The following is a 16596-nucleotide window of genomic DNA, read 5'->3' as shown; positions in this document are numbered from 1 at the left end:
TTCTTTTACCCTGATTCACAAATCACAGAGCAAGTGTCCTATCACATGGAAATACGGCACATTGGAATTTTATAACATATTACAGGTGCTCTGTCCATTAATATAACTTGAAAGAAATGAGAGGAAGAGGCAGCACTGTCTGCAATAGACATTTGATGCCAAAAAGGGAGTGAATGAGATGAGCAGTTCACACATGGTAATTCAGACCAAAGAATTACTGACAGAAGTAATTTGGGTTCTCTTTTAAAGACAGATGAAAGAGAAGAATTACTTCTTAGGATCATAAGCTTCCCTGACTAAAGATAATATTTTGTTAGCTGCCTTAAAAACATATATATGCATACAGTTAAAAAAGTCCACTTTCCATCCAATTGTTTCTTACAAGTGCTGATATTAACCAGATCAATGAGCTTAACTGGTCACTCTCCTTTTTTTTTTTTTTCCAAATGGGTTTATTTTAGTACAAAAGAAATACAAAGCTCTTAGAACAGACCTCCAAAACTTCCCATACTTCTACAGATGTGAAAACTTTCAGATCTCACTCTGTTTTTTTTTCATGTTAAGACTTTGTTTTTACAGTTCTTCCAAAAGACCGTATTAAAAACAAATTTAACAACTACTTTTAACTTCAAATATGTAATGAACCCTCAAATTTCCTTCACAAAACACTGATCTTTGCTGTGGATGCTGCCCAGTTCTTGTCCTTCTAAACAGCCAAATGCACCATTATCGTACTATCTCTGAGGGCTGATACAATTTGGAAAACACCTTAGCAAAGCCTCCAACTGAGACACAGAAATTATTTTTGGAAGAAGAAATAAAAAGGAGAGAAATCAGGCAGACTGCAATCTAAATTTTATCAGCCAATAAAAATATGTAACAACTATGATGACAGCCATTCAGCTTGACAGCTTATTTACTACGCCTCGTGCTGCACAGATGATTTAGCACATCTTTCAGCAGAAGGTCTTGTAAAGAAAAAGCATTTTTTTTAAAGTACTAAGAATTTTTTTAATGCAAAATCTCTGCATGCTTGGCCCTGGTGAGGGTACAGCCTCAGCCACCTGTAAGTTTTAGATTTTCAGCAGTCTGCTCACAGGTTCCAAACAACAAGTTCTGTGATGACCACCCACACAGAGGGAAAGGAAAGGATGGGCTTCACAGGCTGGGCACAAACATGTCTCATCTTCTGGGTCCTGCAGGTTGCTCAGACTGGAAGTGCTGAAGCCTAGCATCTTTCAGGTGCTCCATGACTCAGTGTGAGCAGTGAGAGATTCCTTAGGGACACTTAAAAATCCATGGGCTGCCTTGAGTCCAGGTCATCAATCCAGTCACATTCAATAAGAACGCCCATGGTCACAAATTCTCCAACAGTGTGACACACTAAGTCTGGTTGCACCCAATGGACTCTCATGGCCAGAGTAGAAGTCTCATCACATTCAATAAATCTCATGGCCAGATGCAAGTGTCACTTACTGAGCAACAGGAATTGTTCTTGGGTTGCTGGTGATAAATACACTGTCTGTGGAAGCACACACCAATAATACTTACAGTATGAATGATACAGCCATTGACAAATGCATTAAATTGTGAGATGACTAAGTAGCACTAAAAGTATGATCACAAACACAAGCTTGCTTTTTGAATTTCCTGAAGAAGCACTCAGTATTTGTGAGTGTTCGAGTCTCACACAACAGGTGGTGAGAGAGGAGATAGGTATAGCCCATCGATGGCCCAAGGATACAAAGGTGCAGCCTCCTCTGACCTCCTTCCTCAATTAAGCTACATTTATAATGTTTTCTTTGAGGGAAGAGAAAGGTAAAGTTACAGGTAATGTCATTTCATGTTTAGGTTGGAATTTGTGTGACTTCAGGCATTAGCATATCAGGGGATAAAAAATAATACATATTTTTGAGCTAATGTCACAAAGTTCAGCTTTTGGTCACCTTTTGGGTAATTCCTTTGGCTTACAGTTCCCATCAGCTCCATTGTTTTAAACAGAGCATGACCACAATCCCTTTGTGCCACTCCATCCTTTGTTTCCTGCCTCCCCTAGAGCAGTACACCACGCTCCCTCAGTGTTCCTGCTCCAAGGTGTGCAGACAGCTTGTCCCTGGTGAACCACAGCCAATGCATGCACTTCTTCCTGCTGACCTTTGGTTTTCAGTATTTTCCTCACATAGCTGGCTGATAGTCTGCTACCTCCTCCATCAGTAAGCAAAGGGCCATGCTTTCACAGGCAAGGAAAGAACAGGGGTGGGGTTGGGTTAAACTTTCATCTCTTGTTCCACAGCTGCTGCTGCCTGGGACAGGAGGATGGCTGGAAGACACACTGGGGAAAAAAGGTCTTAAGTTTGAGAAATCCTAAGAGGAGAGAAGAATCCTTGATAAAGACCAGGAAGATGCCACATGTAGCTGGAAGGAGAACTGTGATTCTGTGCAGATGGATGGAAAACTGATGCCCATGGAAAGGCTGCAATGTTTTGTCAACTAGGGGGCTGCCTCAGGTCAACAAACACAGTTATTGCAACTTTGTGTCTTGGTGCGAGTAAATCCTATCTAAAAGCACCAGAAAAGAACCAGCCACCTCTTTCCTTTTCTTCAGTTTTGGTTAGAGTGAAGCAGTTTATTTCAAATTATTGATGCCTTTACTGACATTCATGGCATCATCCTGTCTGGAGCTTCCTTTATTCACAGGAGAAGAAATAAGGTCTCTGTATAGCTAGAGTTCCCCTTCCCTCATGGCTCTAATACACACACACACAATTGAAAGGAGTCTAACTTCTATAAAATTATCTTTATACACCTGTCACAACCCCCTGTGCCCATGTCTGACTTACATGAGTGCCTTTCTTGCCCTTCCAGAATGACCTAAGAGCCCAGTAGGGGTATCTGCTCCATACTTTTGTATCCAAGCCCATCTGCCCATCCTCCTAGACAAATCTGCTGCCTTTCCCTTTCCTCCCATCCATACCCAGCTTCCCAATCCACTCAGCCACACACCTCCTGGGGACTGTGTAGCCTGCCATGTGCGTGTGGCCAACAGAAGAGCAAAACCATGGGTGGGAAGAGGGCCAAGCCCCAGCCTGGAGGGGCAAACAGCACTCTCACAGCAGGAGATGGAAGTAAAGAGAGTACAGAGAAGGAGGAGGCAGGGCAGGGGGTATTTGTAGCATCTGTTGACTCACTGCTTTGGGTACATGATGGGGAATTAGCAAGCAGTGCAGTTTTCCAGTTCTTCTTTTATTACCAATCAGTTAGCTTTCTTCCTTTATCTGTAACACCCGCTGTGGGTCCACGTTCCATTTGGAAGGAAAGAAAGAGGTAATAAAATGGTAACACTTCCCAGAGAATATGCAACAGATGGAAGCAAAAAGCATAAGAGGAAAGTACATACTGTACTGACAATATAATTAAAGAGGCATCTCAACCAAGGTTCATTTCTGCAAATGCAAAAACCTTGGGCAACACAAATCTCCATCCTCTGGCTATTACCACTACTTCTCAAGCTGCTACGCTCCACAATATATAAGGGGGACTTATTTGCTTGGTTTGCCTGCCCTGTCCAGCTAAAAAGCCACAGAGTTCTTGCAGTTACAGGATAATTTTTGGCATTTCTTATCCCTTTCAATGTCACTCAGGAATGAATGACTTCTCAACAGGAATGTGTGAGATCCTGCCAAAGCCACCTGAAAATTGTGTGGCCTCCAGAAGACTGCTGAGGGATGACTGTTCTTCATGCTATCCCCCATGCTCATTAGGCATCTCCATACTACTGTACCATCCTTTTGGACACAAATGTCTGTAAATACTCTGTTTGATATTGTGTTTTATCCAGTGGTGGACATGAAGTATTTCAGCTGGCAGGCATTACTACATGAAGCTTTGGAGCAGACCAGCACGTGTATAGCATACAGCAGGTGAGGGAGAGAAGAACAGCATAACAGATTAACAAAAACATTCTTCATTATTCATCAAAGAGGTAGATGAGGCTGTCAAGATGAGGCTATTTAAATTCTATATGTTGGAATACAGGGGTGACCCTCTGCTCCTGCTGTCATTATTTTCAAGGGACTTTTAACTCTCCTGAGTGCACATTTTGCCCATGCCGAGGCATATCTGCCTTGGGAATAAGCAGTGAAATCCCCACTGAGGGTTACCACCATCAACACAGGACGGGTCTGTAAGAAGTTAATACAAAAATATAACTGTTACATAGTGCAACATGTTTTTACATGTTGTAACTTGTCAGGCATTAAAACTAGAAGCCTAGCTCGCCATGGTACCTAACAAGCTCGGTCCTGCACAGAGGGGTGGCCTTTTCCCTCATTCTTCTCAGTGTACAATAATGAAATATTTTAGACTTGTTAGTGTTCTTGTTGTTAGGGCTTTGTACAACACTACTCTCATAAGCCTCTGTTGTCTTATGCTGCCACTGCGTGTCACTATTAAGACAGAACAAAAAAGAAAGATTTTTTTGGAATGTTTATAAAGTCATGGCAGAGATGGAGCTGGCACTATTCCCAAGGTGAAAGCCATCCTGCTTCTCTCAGACAGCCGTACCAACACCACAGTGCCACAGGCACAGAGGAGTGGGACTGGTTGGGAGTGGGGAATTCCTTGTAGGAACAAGCCCAAGCCAATGCCTGGCACAGACCAGCCACCCAGACTTCAGCATAGCATGTGCTAATTTGGGCAAAATCAAGTCTAGTTCAGGGCTGACTACCTCAGGCATACAAAACATCCCAGTGTGCTTGTTCCAGGGCTGACAGATGTTATTTGTAACTTTTCTTGGATCAAAGAAACCAACAGTGTCAGTCCAGAACAGCAACATAGGTATTAAGGAAAATATAGCCATGCAGTCACAATCTGACAACAGCCAGGCTGGGATGCATCTTCTCAAGAGCTATTTTAGTCCTTAAAGGGGACGTGACAGCCAGAATAATAACCAACTACAACTTCACCTCAGTGAAAGGGGACTGTCTCCCAAGTGCCCAGCATGTTGCAGGGTGTAGCATATTTGCACGCTACAGCAGATTATAAAGTTATTATTTTTTTGAAAGTCAAGCTTTGCACAAGGTGGATGGAAGAACAAGGGGAAAGGAATTTGTATTGTGAAGCACACACTCTTCCTGAGAGTGGAGCATCTCCCAGGAGCTCGTTGGCAGGAGGAAGAAATACTTACACCCAGTAAAACAGCATCAGCAGGAAGGGACAGATGATGACTGCCTGGAGGACCTGCCAGTCCCTGCAGAGGGCAGCCAGCCCTGGCATGAGGAACTGCCCTGCCATCTCGATGAAGCTCGCCACCATGGTGATCATGAACCGGTGCCCGGGAGGACAGAGCTCTATCCCTGAAACACAGAGCACACAGACAGTCAGCCCCACCAGCAAAGACACCCCCAGAGCATCTCCAGGAACTTTAAGGGAGGTCATGTCCTGCAGGAGCTTTGGTCAAAGATATGCAGAATCAAATAAGTTTTGCTTCCTCCCATATTTAGGCTCCAGAGAAGCCCATTAACAGCTGTCTGTGATGCAAACATTGCAACTTCCATTTACTTGCTTTGTCCTCACTGCCAGATTTTCTTCAGTCTCTGCCTAGAGAAGCATTTTACTGAACAACAAGGTGTTTATTTTTAAAAGGGAATGTATGGTCAAACACAAGCCAAAGATCCTGGGTCATGGCTTTTCACACATCTAAGAGACACCACCTGCCTTTCCAAACAGTTTGCTGGGAGCTGGAAGAGCACAGCTCTCAGCAGGATTCAGGCACCCAGCTCAAATGGGATGCCACCTGCCCACAGCTTAATATGCTGACTCAGCCAATTCCAAGCTGGATTTTGCTGAGTGTGTTGTTTCTGAGTTTGCTTTTCCCAATAGCTTATCTTGATCAACTTTCAAACAGGCCAACCTCCCATCTGTCTTATCCGGCCCTCCCTCCATCCTTTTGCTGAGGGGCAATTTACCACCATCACTGGTATCTCTGGTTGTCTCAGCTGTCTTGTGACAAGTGAGTAGATAAAACTGAGTTCACTAGATCAAATGTTTCCTTAAACCCTGAATCCTGGCTAGCTTTATTCAGTCAGAAGATGAATTTGTCAGAATCACAGCCAACAACAAAATTTTTAAAAAGTGACAGAAGAAATAGCAAACACAAAAATGGGACTGGCTTGTGGAAATCTTTTCAACAGTAAGATTGTAATGGAAGCCTCTATATCATATTTCCCACTTGCCCACATTCACTTGCACAGACTAATACTTTAGCTCAATAAACCTGCCACAAATGTTGTGTAGCACTTATTGGAATGCTGATACAGAAAGAGGCCTGTAAACATTCATTATATGTTGCTGTCAGCATTGTTGATTTTCTATGGGATGTTTTCTGTGGTGGTTTTAAATTAGAATTTAATGGTTATTAAAATTTTAACTGAAAAGCCCTAAGAAAAGAGGAAGAGATGACAGCTGCTCCTTCATTCACTCTCTGACCTGCAATTTGCATTTATCACTGTAACACAGATTTAAACTAACTGACCAGGAACTAGCTTGTAGATCAAATGTAGGATTAAACACCACACATTTTGTTCCCTTTCTTTTCAGCCAATACAAAAACTACCAATGGATTTTTGCCAATTAAAAAAGAAACTGTATCTGTTGTCAGGCAGCCCGAATTTTCATTAGCCTAACCACAAACACAGCAGCTTTGGAAACAAAAAGGGGAGAAAAAGCTCTCAAAGACTCTCACATGCTATAAAAGGCTTTTACATTTTAATTTGGTAAAAAAGATTAAAACACAGAGCTCCTTATGACATTAATATGGTTTCATTCTTACTAATGAAGTATCCCAAGCCTAGGAAATTTTTGTTGTTCTATGCAAAGAGGTCATTTCCGTTTTATTTCTCTAATCTCCAGATATAAAGTGCTTCTGTTTGTTTTTCTAAACCTTAAAGTAACAGTTACTCACACTCCAATATTCCTTCATTAAGTACAAGGTCGAGTTTTGTTGCCATAGAAACAGGAAGTCTGCATTAGATATGTAAGGCTTTAGCAGTTCAATTGCATTGCTCAGGTTAGTATCAGGTAAAAATAAAAATAACCGAGATATCAACTTCTATATAAAGTCAGGAAGCAGTGACCAAATAATAAAAGTATATTTTATTAAGTCACTGGTGCACAGTAAAAAACTCTGCATGCAGCAGTTACTCATTGTATAGAAAGGAAATAGCTTCAGAGATTGTTTCGCATCTATTTTCTTCTCTGGATTATCACATGCATATGATCAGTTTCTGCCCTTTCCTCTAAAAAAGCTGGAGGTGACAAGAAAATAATCCCTGCTCTAGCTGGGTGAGTGTGACTTTCAGGCAACACCAGCAGCATATGAAATACCACATCTCTGTTGAAATGCTTTACACATTAGGACAGCCTACTGACTTTCCAACATATCTGGCTTCAATTTCATATGATAAAAGATTCAGCACTGCAGTTTTTAGCAGGCATCTCTCAGTGAACCCTTTCCCACCCCTGCAGCAGAGCCACCCTCGGCAGCAGCCTTGCCCTGGCAGCAGGAAAGGCACCCAGCTGATGCTCACACCCAGGCACCAGGAGGCCTCTGTGGCTGCAACCATTTCCACCCAGCTCACATGACAAAAATACCAGCTCAGATCAAATCCCTCCATGACTGAGATCAGCTTTACACACCCATCGCAAATCGAGCAAGCAAGATCCAGGTCCCCAAATCAATGAGAAAGTTTCCATCTCAATTACTTGGTGGAGCATGGAGCAAACCCTCATCATGCACACTAATCATGGAAATCATCATCAATACTAAAATCTCCCAGATACATCCATTTGCTCTACTTGTGTGGGCAAGGAGACATGCATAGGAAGGATTTTGCTTCCTTTCCTAGCATTCCTACTCAGTCAGACCTAATTTCCCTAAGGCCCAGGCAAGTGATTGTATGGGCAAGTTGAAACCTGCATGCCAAGCTGTCCTACAGCACTCAGACAGTGAGATCAGGCATGCTCAGGACATGTGGGACACACTCTCTCACAATCTCTATCATGCTCAGGACACATGGGACTCACTCTCTCACAGGCAATAGGCACACAGCAACAGTGGACAAACAAGCCAGACCCAGACACCCCCTAAGGCAAAGCTGCTCCCAGCCTGAGGGCAGCTGTCTTACCTCAGGTGTGATCCAGACCTGGGCCCCACGGGCATCCCAGGCACAGGGCACTGAACACATGAGACATGCACAGCATACTGCACCTCTGGCTGGGAAATGTGGATTTCCTGGGGCCAGAGGTGTTATGCCCACAAGCACTCAGGTTTGCTGAGGGGTGAGTGAGGGGGCTACTGAAGCAGCTCTGCAGCACCCTGGGGCTCAGCCCCACTGCCCTGTGCAGGATGTCACTGCCCAGGGCATCAGCAGAGGGGCATGATAAAACCACAGGTCAGACAACAGCTTAACCAGGCAAATGGAACAGGCACTGGTGACAAGAGGTACAAGGACTTTACATCAAAAAGGGCAAAATGTCTTTGCTAACAGCTTCTGTCCCTGGCACTGGGATGGACAAACTGGGCTGGCATCCTTTACAACAGCTTTTCAGGCAACCTCTTCTGAAAAGAAGATGGCAAAGTCAGACAAAATCACCGTAAGTATGCCACAGCCTGATATCTGAAATGCTGTCCTCTCCCCTTTCCAACTGTTTTTTTCCTCCCATCCTCTCCACCTGCAGGTGTGGAAGGAGCAGTCTGGGAACATACAGAGAGGACACTGGGAAAATCTGTAGTATTACTGGGTTCACATCAGCTCATGTAGCCACAGAGCATGGTCCTGCATGGCCCACCTCCTCCAAATCCCACCAGGCAAGCTGTCACTGCCATGGAGGGACTAAGATCCACATCCTGTCCTTTCTCACTCCATCTTGCACTTGCACACTGGTAACAATCTGTTTCAGATTTCAGAAACCCTCTCGTTTTTCTTAGAAGTCTGACATTTATTCTCAGAATATTTGCTCAAGGATGAAAGGCAAATACTTCTATTTAAAAAAAAATAAAGAAGTTAAGTCATTTGCAAATAGCATATCAAGAGGAAAAAGAGGCTACATTGCACTGCTTGAACAACTCTCTAGCATTCACCTTCCCATCTCCAGACCCAAAATACAAAGCAATCCTTGTTCTGCAGCCCAAGTTTTAGCTCCATCTGAAACCACAAGGTAGCAGCTTTTTGTGCCTTTCCAGTGTTCTCTCCCTGCACAGTTTCCATCTGTAAGCCACCAAGACTGTAATTATATAGGAGTATCCCTTGGAGAAAACAGCCAAGACAAAGCACCTGCTGGCCAACAGCATTCACACTGAAAAAAATCCCCAAGGAGACAGTGACAGTCTGATTCTAGATTCACACTCACAGTTGCACATTATATTAAAAAAAACCAGACAAAACCCCCCAGTTTCTGTCAGTTTCCCCCATATTACTGCGCAACCAATACTCTTAATTCCTTCCATCTTAGCACAGCTCTGAGACATTCCTCCTCTTCAAAAGGGAGGAAAAAGATGAGACTCAGGTGAAAATCACTCATAATTTGAGAAGGATTCTCTGGCAACATAGCTTTAGGTGTAAAATGTGGGACACCAGAAATTCCCAGAGGCAGCAGCAGCCTCCAGCACCAAGGCTGTGTTTGCCTCAGCCCTGCTCAGCCAAAAGTCAAGCGCAGGATGTGACCTTGAGAAAGAATTTTGCATTTGGACTCTGCTTTTCATCAGAGCACAAAAGGAAAGGAAAGAAAACTCGAAAAGTATTCAGTTTCCCAAGCTGTTCAGCACCTCCAGCATGTCCCACCACCTCCGTGCTCCCTGAGGTCACCCTTTTGGCATGGTGAGCCCTTCCACCTCCGTCACAGTGATCTTAAAGACTGTTGGGAGGTGACCCTGTCCCTGCTGCTGCTGTGTTTCCTAATTCCCACCAAGCTCTCTCAAACCTCTGGGACCTTGTCTCCCTCCAACACTCTCTGTGGGATTTGCCCTCTGCTGTAAACAAGTTGTCTCACTGGATTCTCCTGGAATAACATGGCCCCAAGGTAGCTTTTGGCTAGCTGACCAGATAAAATTGCAGCAAAAAACTATCAATAACTCCCAGACAAGATTACAGCTGGCTGCTAGGGGGACAGGAAAATAAAATCCAACATATCTGCTTATATACACAAATTTCCCCTTGGTTACCAGACACAAACTTCTAAGAGCTGCAAGCCCTACCCATGGGCTACGTACACTTCCATCTCTCAGTCAGCACACTTCTGATTCAGTCCTGGCTGAAATGGCCCAGGCTAAGCCAACACACACTCCTGCATGAATTCAGACAAGGAGCACATCATCTTGATTGCCTTGGCTGTCACCACAAGGAAAGAAGCATCATGTGTAAACATAGTTTATTAGGGAACAGCAAATGAAGTAACTTGTGGAAGTAAAGGTTATCACACACACTGCCGTGCACAGACAGCCACCAATTGATGTAAGCACAGGACAGAGACAGAGTGAAAGGGAAGGAAAAATCTAATTTCCTCTCTGGAGAAATCCAATCCACTGCCATGAAAATAGAACAGTAATAGACTCAAACTCCAATGGCTGAGTAATAGTATTATTTTCCCCTAACAGCACATCAGGACAGAAGTTATTCTAAAATACACCTGTGAGCTGACACAGGTGCTCCTTCAAAGGTACTTTTCCACACATCATCAATTTGCTGAGAGTTCTTTTGAACAGATGCTAGCCCACCATTTAATTAACACATTTAATATGTGTCAAATCAGTCCCTGAGCACTGACATAAGCTGAGCTGACGGAGCCGTCAGGCTGGCACCAGGGCAGGCAGCCAGCACGACACCTCACCAGATGTGCAGCAGCACACTTAATTCCTGACCTCAATAGATTGTCTGGATCTACTGCATGGAGCTGTCTTGACAAGGAAATATCTAATCAGAACAGAATTCTTTCTCATCAAAACTAATTCAGGTGACCAACTGGTATGCAAAGAGCAGGATAGTGCCAAAATGGATGCCAGGCAAAATATCCTTTAGATGCACTGTGGAGCCTCACAGAGAGGCATAGCATGAAAAAAGTAAATACAGCTGCACCTTTCATGCAAAATCCAACTAAAAAACAAGGTGCAACCTTCCCTCTCTTTACTTTCCACATGCCTGACTTGCTCCTGTAAGGCACAATTGAGTAACACACCATCCCTATTTCAGGCCTGATACTGCTCAGCTGTGTCAGAGTATCTTAGGAGGAGCTCTCTGAGCTGCAGGCAGTCTGCAGCTACCCAGAAGTGGAAGGTTTGGACCACCAGCACAGAGCCAGGTTGGATTCAATGCAGGGTGTTTACCTAACCCTCATTAACTTGGTTGCAGGAGCTGTGGACTTCCCAGGCACAACGTATACGCAGCCGGGCAGGGCAGGACAAGGCTGATCCCGGCTCCTGCAGGGACAGGAGACCCTGAGCAGAAGCTGCCTGACCAGTGTGTGGATGCAGAGATGTCTGCAACCATGCCCTGGATGCAAGCTGCTGCCCAGGGAGCACAGTGGCCAGGAAAGAAGCACGTGTCATTTCCCTGTTCATCCCATGGCATCTGCATTTGCCAAGTTTTACATTGCTCAAGACAAACAACATCTTCCAAAACAGATGGCTGACTGCATAAGAAACCTTTAATACACCATGCTGCCTGCCATATACAAAGTAATAAACCCAAAGAAATGTTAAATCACATTTGAGGTGCTGCAGTTGCCATCTCTCCTACTTCCAGAGGAAAGCAGCAGCAGCATCTCTGCAGCTCCCAGCCAACACTGACTTTAGGTGACAGCTCCTGGATGTGAGTAACAGCATTCTGAAACAACACAGAGAGAATGCCCCTGGAAACCTAAACAGCAGGGACAAGGAGCATGAGAAATGGGTAGACAGAGAACACACTAATTTCAGTATAAAGATGGCTTAAATTAAATGCAATTAAAAAGTGATTAAAAAGCTTTACCATGACATATGTTTTTTTGCATGTTAACTGCCATCTATAAAAAAAATTCTCCCCCACTCCAGTCTAAAATTTCCTATCCCCCTTAAGATACTCTCCAAACCCATATAAATGTTTGATTATTTCTGCAGAAACCTGAGATTGCACAGAAATATATGTGACTCTTTCTTGTTCCAAAAAGGTGGCTTTCTCTAAAGGAAATGCACAATTGGTCACAGCAATGTTTTGCAAACCTAACACCTCTGCTGTTCACAACAGCTGGTGCCTTTTCCCTTAGCAGGATCTAAATCATTATTGACATCTTTTTGACAGGAATGTGTATGAGAGGAGCTGAAACAAAAACTGATGTGAGATGTATCAGAGGAGCTCATTTACTTTGATGCTTTAGTTGAAGGGGATCTGCATCTGTATTTGTTAGCGAATTTTTAACAACATTGTAGCTACTTAAAATAAGAACAGAGAAGAAATTCAATAGCAGGAAATCTGCACTTCTCTTAATTTATCAACTGACTAACAATATTCCAACAGCAGCTGTTTCAAAAGCTCAGTTTGCAATCTCTAGATGGATGATGGTCCTCAAAGAAGCAGGAACAAAGAAATAACAACATAACACCTTGTTTCAGGTCTATTAAACGCTTCCCAGCTCACTGAGACAGCAGGGCAGCCCCTGTCTCTGCAAGCACTGATCCCACATGACGTGCTCCTCCAAGGAGGATTTTTTTTACCATTGCCATCATGCTGTTGGATGAATGAATAGATGCACTGAGCCCTGGATTTGAGCACATTGTCAGCAGAACTGCACATTGCTAACAAGAATTTGACAACAGAAGACTTGAGTTGGTTGCAGCCTGGCTTATCAAACAGAAGAGACAAGCATGGAAGAAAACTAAATGGAGGACCATGAAAAGTACTTGGTGCTTTTTTAGGTCATAATAAAGCTTTGCCTGCCCTGCACCCACTCCCTCAGATCAAAGGGAGACAGCTTGTCTGAAGCTCCTCACATCCAGAGGCTCAACCCCTGGAAAGCACCTTGCTCCTTTCTCTTGTGTCAACCTCATAACAAGCCCTGAGTGGGATTACATACAGAGTCTGAGCAAACACTGGGCGCTGTTTATTAAACTCTCATAAATACAATTGTAACCCCATACACGTGTGCAGATACATAAACATACACACACTGATATAAATGTAAAGGCAAAAGCCCCTAGCTCCTTTTCCTCCCCTGATCCCCCTGTGATGCCAGAAGCAATCAGTGGAAATTAGGGTGACGTCCTGAATAACCCATCCCATCTCAGGGGACCTGAATTGCTCAGATGGCACCACCATGTCAGAGAGAGCCCGGAACACACAGAGCGGGCTGAGAGCACAAGGGCCAGCAGAAGTGCAGGCAATTTAATCAAAAGCAATTAGTGAGCCTCTTTGTGAAGGGCTGTCACACATTTGGCCCCCAGGGCAGCCTTGTTTTTAAAGATTTATGCCAGGCACTCTGGATAGATATTTAATGAACACTGTGAAAGGGGAAGGGCAGGGATGCAGAGCCAATGAGCTGCTGTGTTTTGGGTGCTCCAAGCAGCACATGCATTCACGGGAGAAGGAGGTGCCACTCAGACTAAGGGGTGACTTTTGCATTAATAATTCTGGCTCCAGGGCTCAGCATTAACCCTGACACAGGTCTGGGAAAGGCAAAGGCAGGCAGGCAGAATTGGGACATGCACCCAACAAGAGAGAGCACTGCCAAACACTGCACACAGCCACTGTGCCTGAATAAGAGCAGGCAGGACAGCCCCTGGTGCGATCTCTAATTTTAAACCCATGAGGATGAGGATACAAAAAGAAAAATGAGGCTGTGGTAATGCAGAGATGGTGAGGAAACTTCTCCTGATATAAAAGCAAATGATGCACAGTTAGAAGAAGTACAGATATTGTTTTTCCTCTTCCATTTCCCAATGAGCTTTTATCTTCCAAGTAACATTACCATAAGGAAAGAAAAAATATATTCTAGGAAAAAAAGAGGAAAGACCAGTGAAGATTTCCTTTTGGTCAATTGATTTTAAAGTGAAAAAGATATGACATCCAACCTTGGGAGAAAACTTGCTTCCTGAAGCAATGAAAATTCTATTTTTCATTCAAAATCAAGTCTTCAGTATCTGGTTACAGGCTTTTATTCCTTATGTTAAATGCATGATCTCTGTGCTGTAGAGAACGCTCTCCACCACTCTGCACACACAGAGGGCTCTGTATGGTGGGATCTGCTCGTGGCTGGTTTGTGGGCAGTTCTGCAGCACAGAGTGATCCAATGGGCTCAGTGATGGTGCACAAACCCTGTCAGAAAAAGAGCATTCCCTTTCCAGCCCTCTCCAAGCACATCTCTTCAAGCCAAGGGTAACTCAGCAGGTTACCACCTGCAGGTGCACGCACACAGAGGTGAGCACAGTGGAACATCCCTCACTGTGCTGTTGTCACATAAACATAAAATGACCTTAGCACTGCCAAAGCTTAAATATTCCTTAATTTTCTTCCTTGCTTTCTTTAAAAATACCAGACAATAGCTTTTGTGAAAGCTTTCTTCCTGTTAGGTACTAGAATTCTTTGATTTGGTAAAACCTGATTAGACAGTGAAGAACAATAGAAAGGGAATTGGCAATACAATGCCTCCAGCATCTCATATTTGCATGCAAATCGCTGTGCTAAGGATGTCTGCGCAATAGCAAACCAAACCACCCAGAAACATCCACTGGGATTCAAAGTTTATCCAGAATCAACCCAGAAAAACGTGTGAGTTTATTGGAGAGTTTCTCACAGCCAAGATGAATATGCAACTTCATCAGTTTTAAATAGTAATATCTTGTTAAACCTGGGGTAAGAAATAAATGTTTTTGCTGAATGGATAGAAAGCCTCCTCTTGCTTTGCAATAACTTTGGAGAAGAGAAAGACCATGTTTCTTCACATCTTCCTTCCATGGAAGCTGGCAAGTAGGCTGGGAATAGATGGATCTTCCCAAGTAGAAGCCATCCTCCCATGGGTATGTTCACTTTTCTGCGGTGAAAGACTTCTTTCAGGAAAACTCCTGCCACTTACAGAAGAGTTCAAATATGGCAACACTTGCTGAGTTGTTCCAAATAAAACTAGAATGAATTGCTGAGCTAATTAATAGCCCAACATTAAAAGGAAACCCAGCTCCTTGGAAAGAATCCAGCTGTAATTCATGAAAGCGGATTTCACTTGTTTTGATTACAACGGCAGTAGACTTTGTACACATCACAGCTATGGCTAAAATTATGAAGATATTTGCCCATATCCACACCTGGACAAATGAATGACTCCTAACCTTCTCTAAGCATCATCTAACTATTTCTCTACGTGATTTTCTGTTTCAAATGGTGCTTTGCTGTACCTGTGGAGGTACAAAGCCAAAGATAAGAGCTGTGCATAGAGGTAAATGCTGTCCAAGAGATCACCCAACAGAGCCTGGTGTAGACTTCCCCTTGCCTAGGGACAGTCAAGCTGTACTCAAGGTCAGAGGATCTTAGGGAGGTTATCTCTGTAGTAAGTTCTCTACTGACTTTGAAGATACATGCACACTGCAAGCAGCTTCTCCATTATTTGTATTTTTATTTGTGCATCAATCCTTTGATTGCTTGTAGTACATAAATGGCAACATGAATCTTATGTGCTGTTTCCTATGCAAGGGTTGCATTGTGTGAGGTGTTAGATCATCCCTGCTAAGGGAACAGTTTCAGGTATTTCAAAAAAAACCTCCTATGTTTACCACCCTTTTGTAGTAAGAGAAAAAATGTATAGAAGGTGGGAGAGTGAGAGAGAATGACAAAAAGAAGATTATGGTCTTGGGAGGGGAGAGACATAACTAACAGAAGGGGTGCCCCTGGCTCATAATATCAGATTTCCTTCCCACACTCAGCTTTGAATAAATCATTTCACTGCTTGACACAACAGAAATAATTCAGTTACTGTTTCCAAATTTTCCTTTGTATCTTCTTGCAGAGCCAGCAAGGGAATAAAAAAGGGCTGAGCTGGAAAAGTACAGGAGGTGAGATACAATTCTCAACTCAAACACTGGTTTGCTTCCTAACTGCATTCAATCACATAAAGGAAAGTGGGAAACTACATGAGAATTCCTATCCATGAGAAAATGCTGAGAAAAATGGGAGGAAAAAATCCTTTGTGGCTGATCCTGCTTTTCCTGGTGTGACAGGGGATCCTCAGCACCCCATGCAGGGCTCAGACACCAACACCTCCCAGGGCAGGTCCCTGTAGCTGCAGGCACACAGCAAACCTGAGCCCACTGTGGGCATGTGTTCTTCCTGCCATAAACAACACACGAATGTCTTAGGGCTTGAATGTTTCCCAGATCAGGGAACCACACATCCAACAGGACAGGAAGCACTCTCCATGGCTCCAGAGCAGCACCAGGCACATGGCTCAAGGGCAAAGCATCCCCAGGAAAGGAGGGCAGAGCCCTTTGCCAGACCATTCACACCACAAACCTACAAACTACTTTCTCAAATACTTGTGGGAACAAGGAGGAACTGATTCCTGGCTACAAACCTATCTGAAAAG

The 16596-nt window shown here is 43.7% G+C and overlaps 1 protein-coding gene across 4 annotated transcripts in view; it reads right to left on the bottom strand.

Annotated features, from left to right (window-relative positions):
* Window positions 1–16596, bottom strand: part of SLC22A23 (solute carrier family 22 member 23) — a 105440-nt gene that overhangs the window by 26528 nt on the left and 62316 nt on the right. For all 4 annotated transcript variants that reach the window (XM_005481697.3, XM_005481698.3, XM_074544379.1 and 1 more), the window contains exon 4: window positions 5186–5354. In XM_005481697.3, coding sequence (XP_005481754.1) covers window positions 5186–5354 — 169 coding nt within the window. The remainder of the gene's footprint in view (window positions 1–5185; window positions 5355–16596) is intronic.

This window comes from Zonotrichia albicollis, chromosome 1, assembly GCF_047830755.1.
Source record: "Zonotrichia albicollis isolate bZonAlb1 chromosome 1, bZonAlb1.hap1, whole genome shotgun sequence".
NCBI classification, from domain to species: Eukaryota; Metazoa; Chordata; class Aves; order Passeriformes; family Passerellidae; genus Zonotrichia; species Zonotrichia albicollis.
The sequence above is the reverse complement of the archived record's forward strand: the minus strand, read 5'-3'. Positions and strand labels throughout refer to the sequence as shown.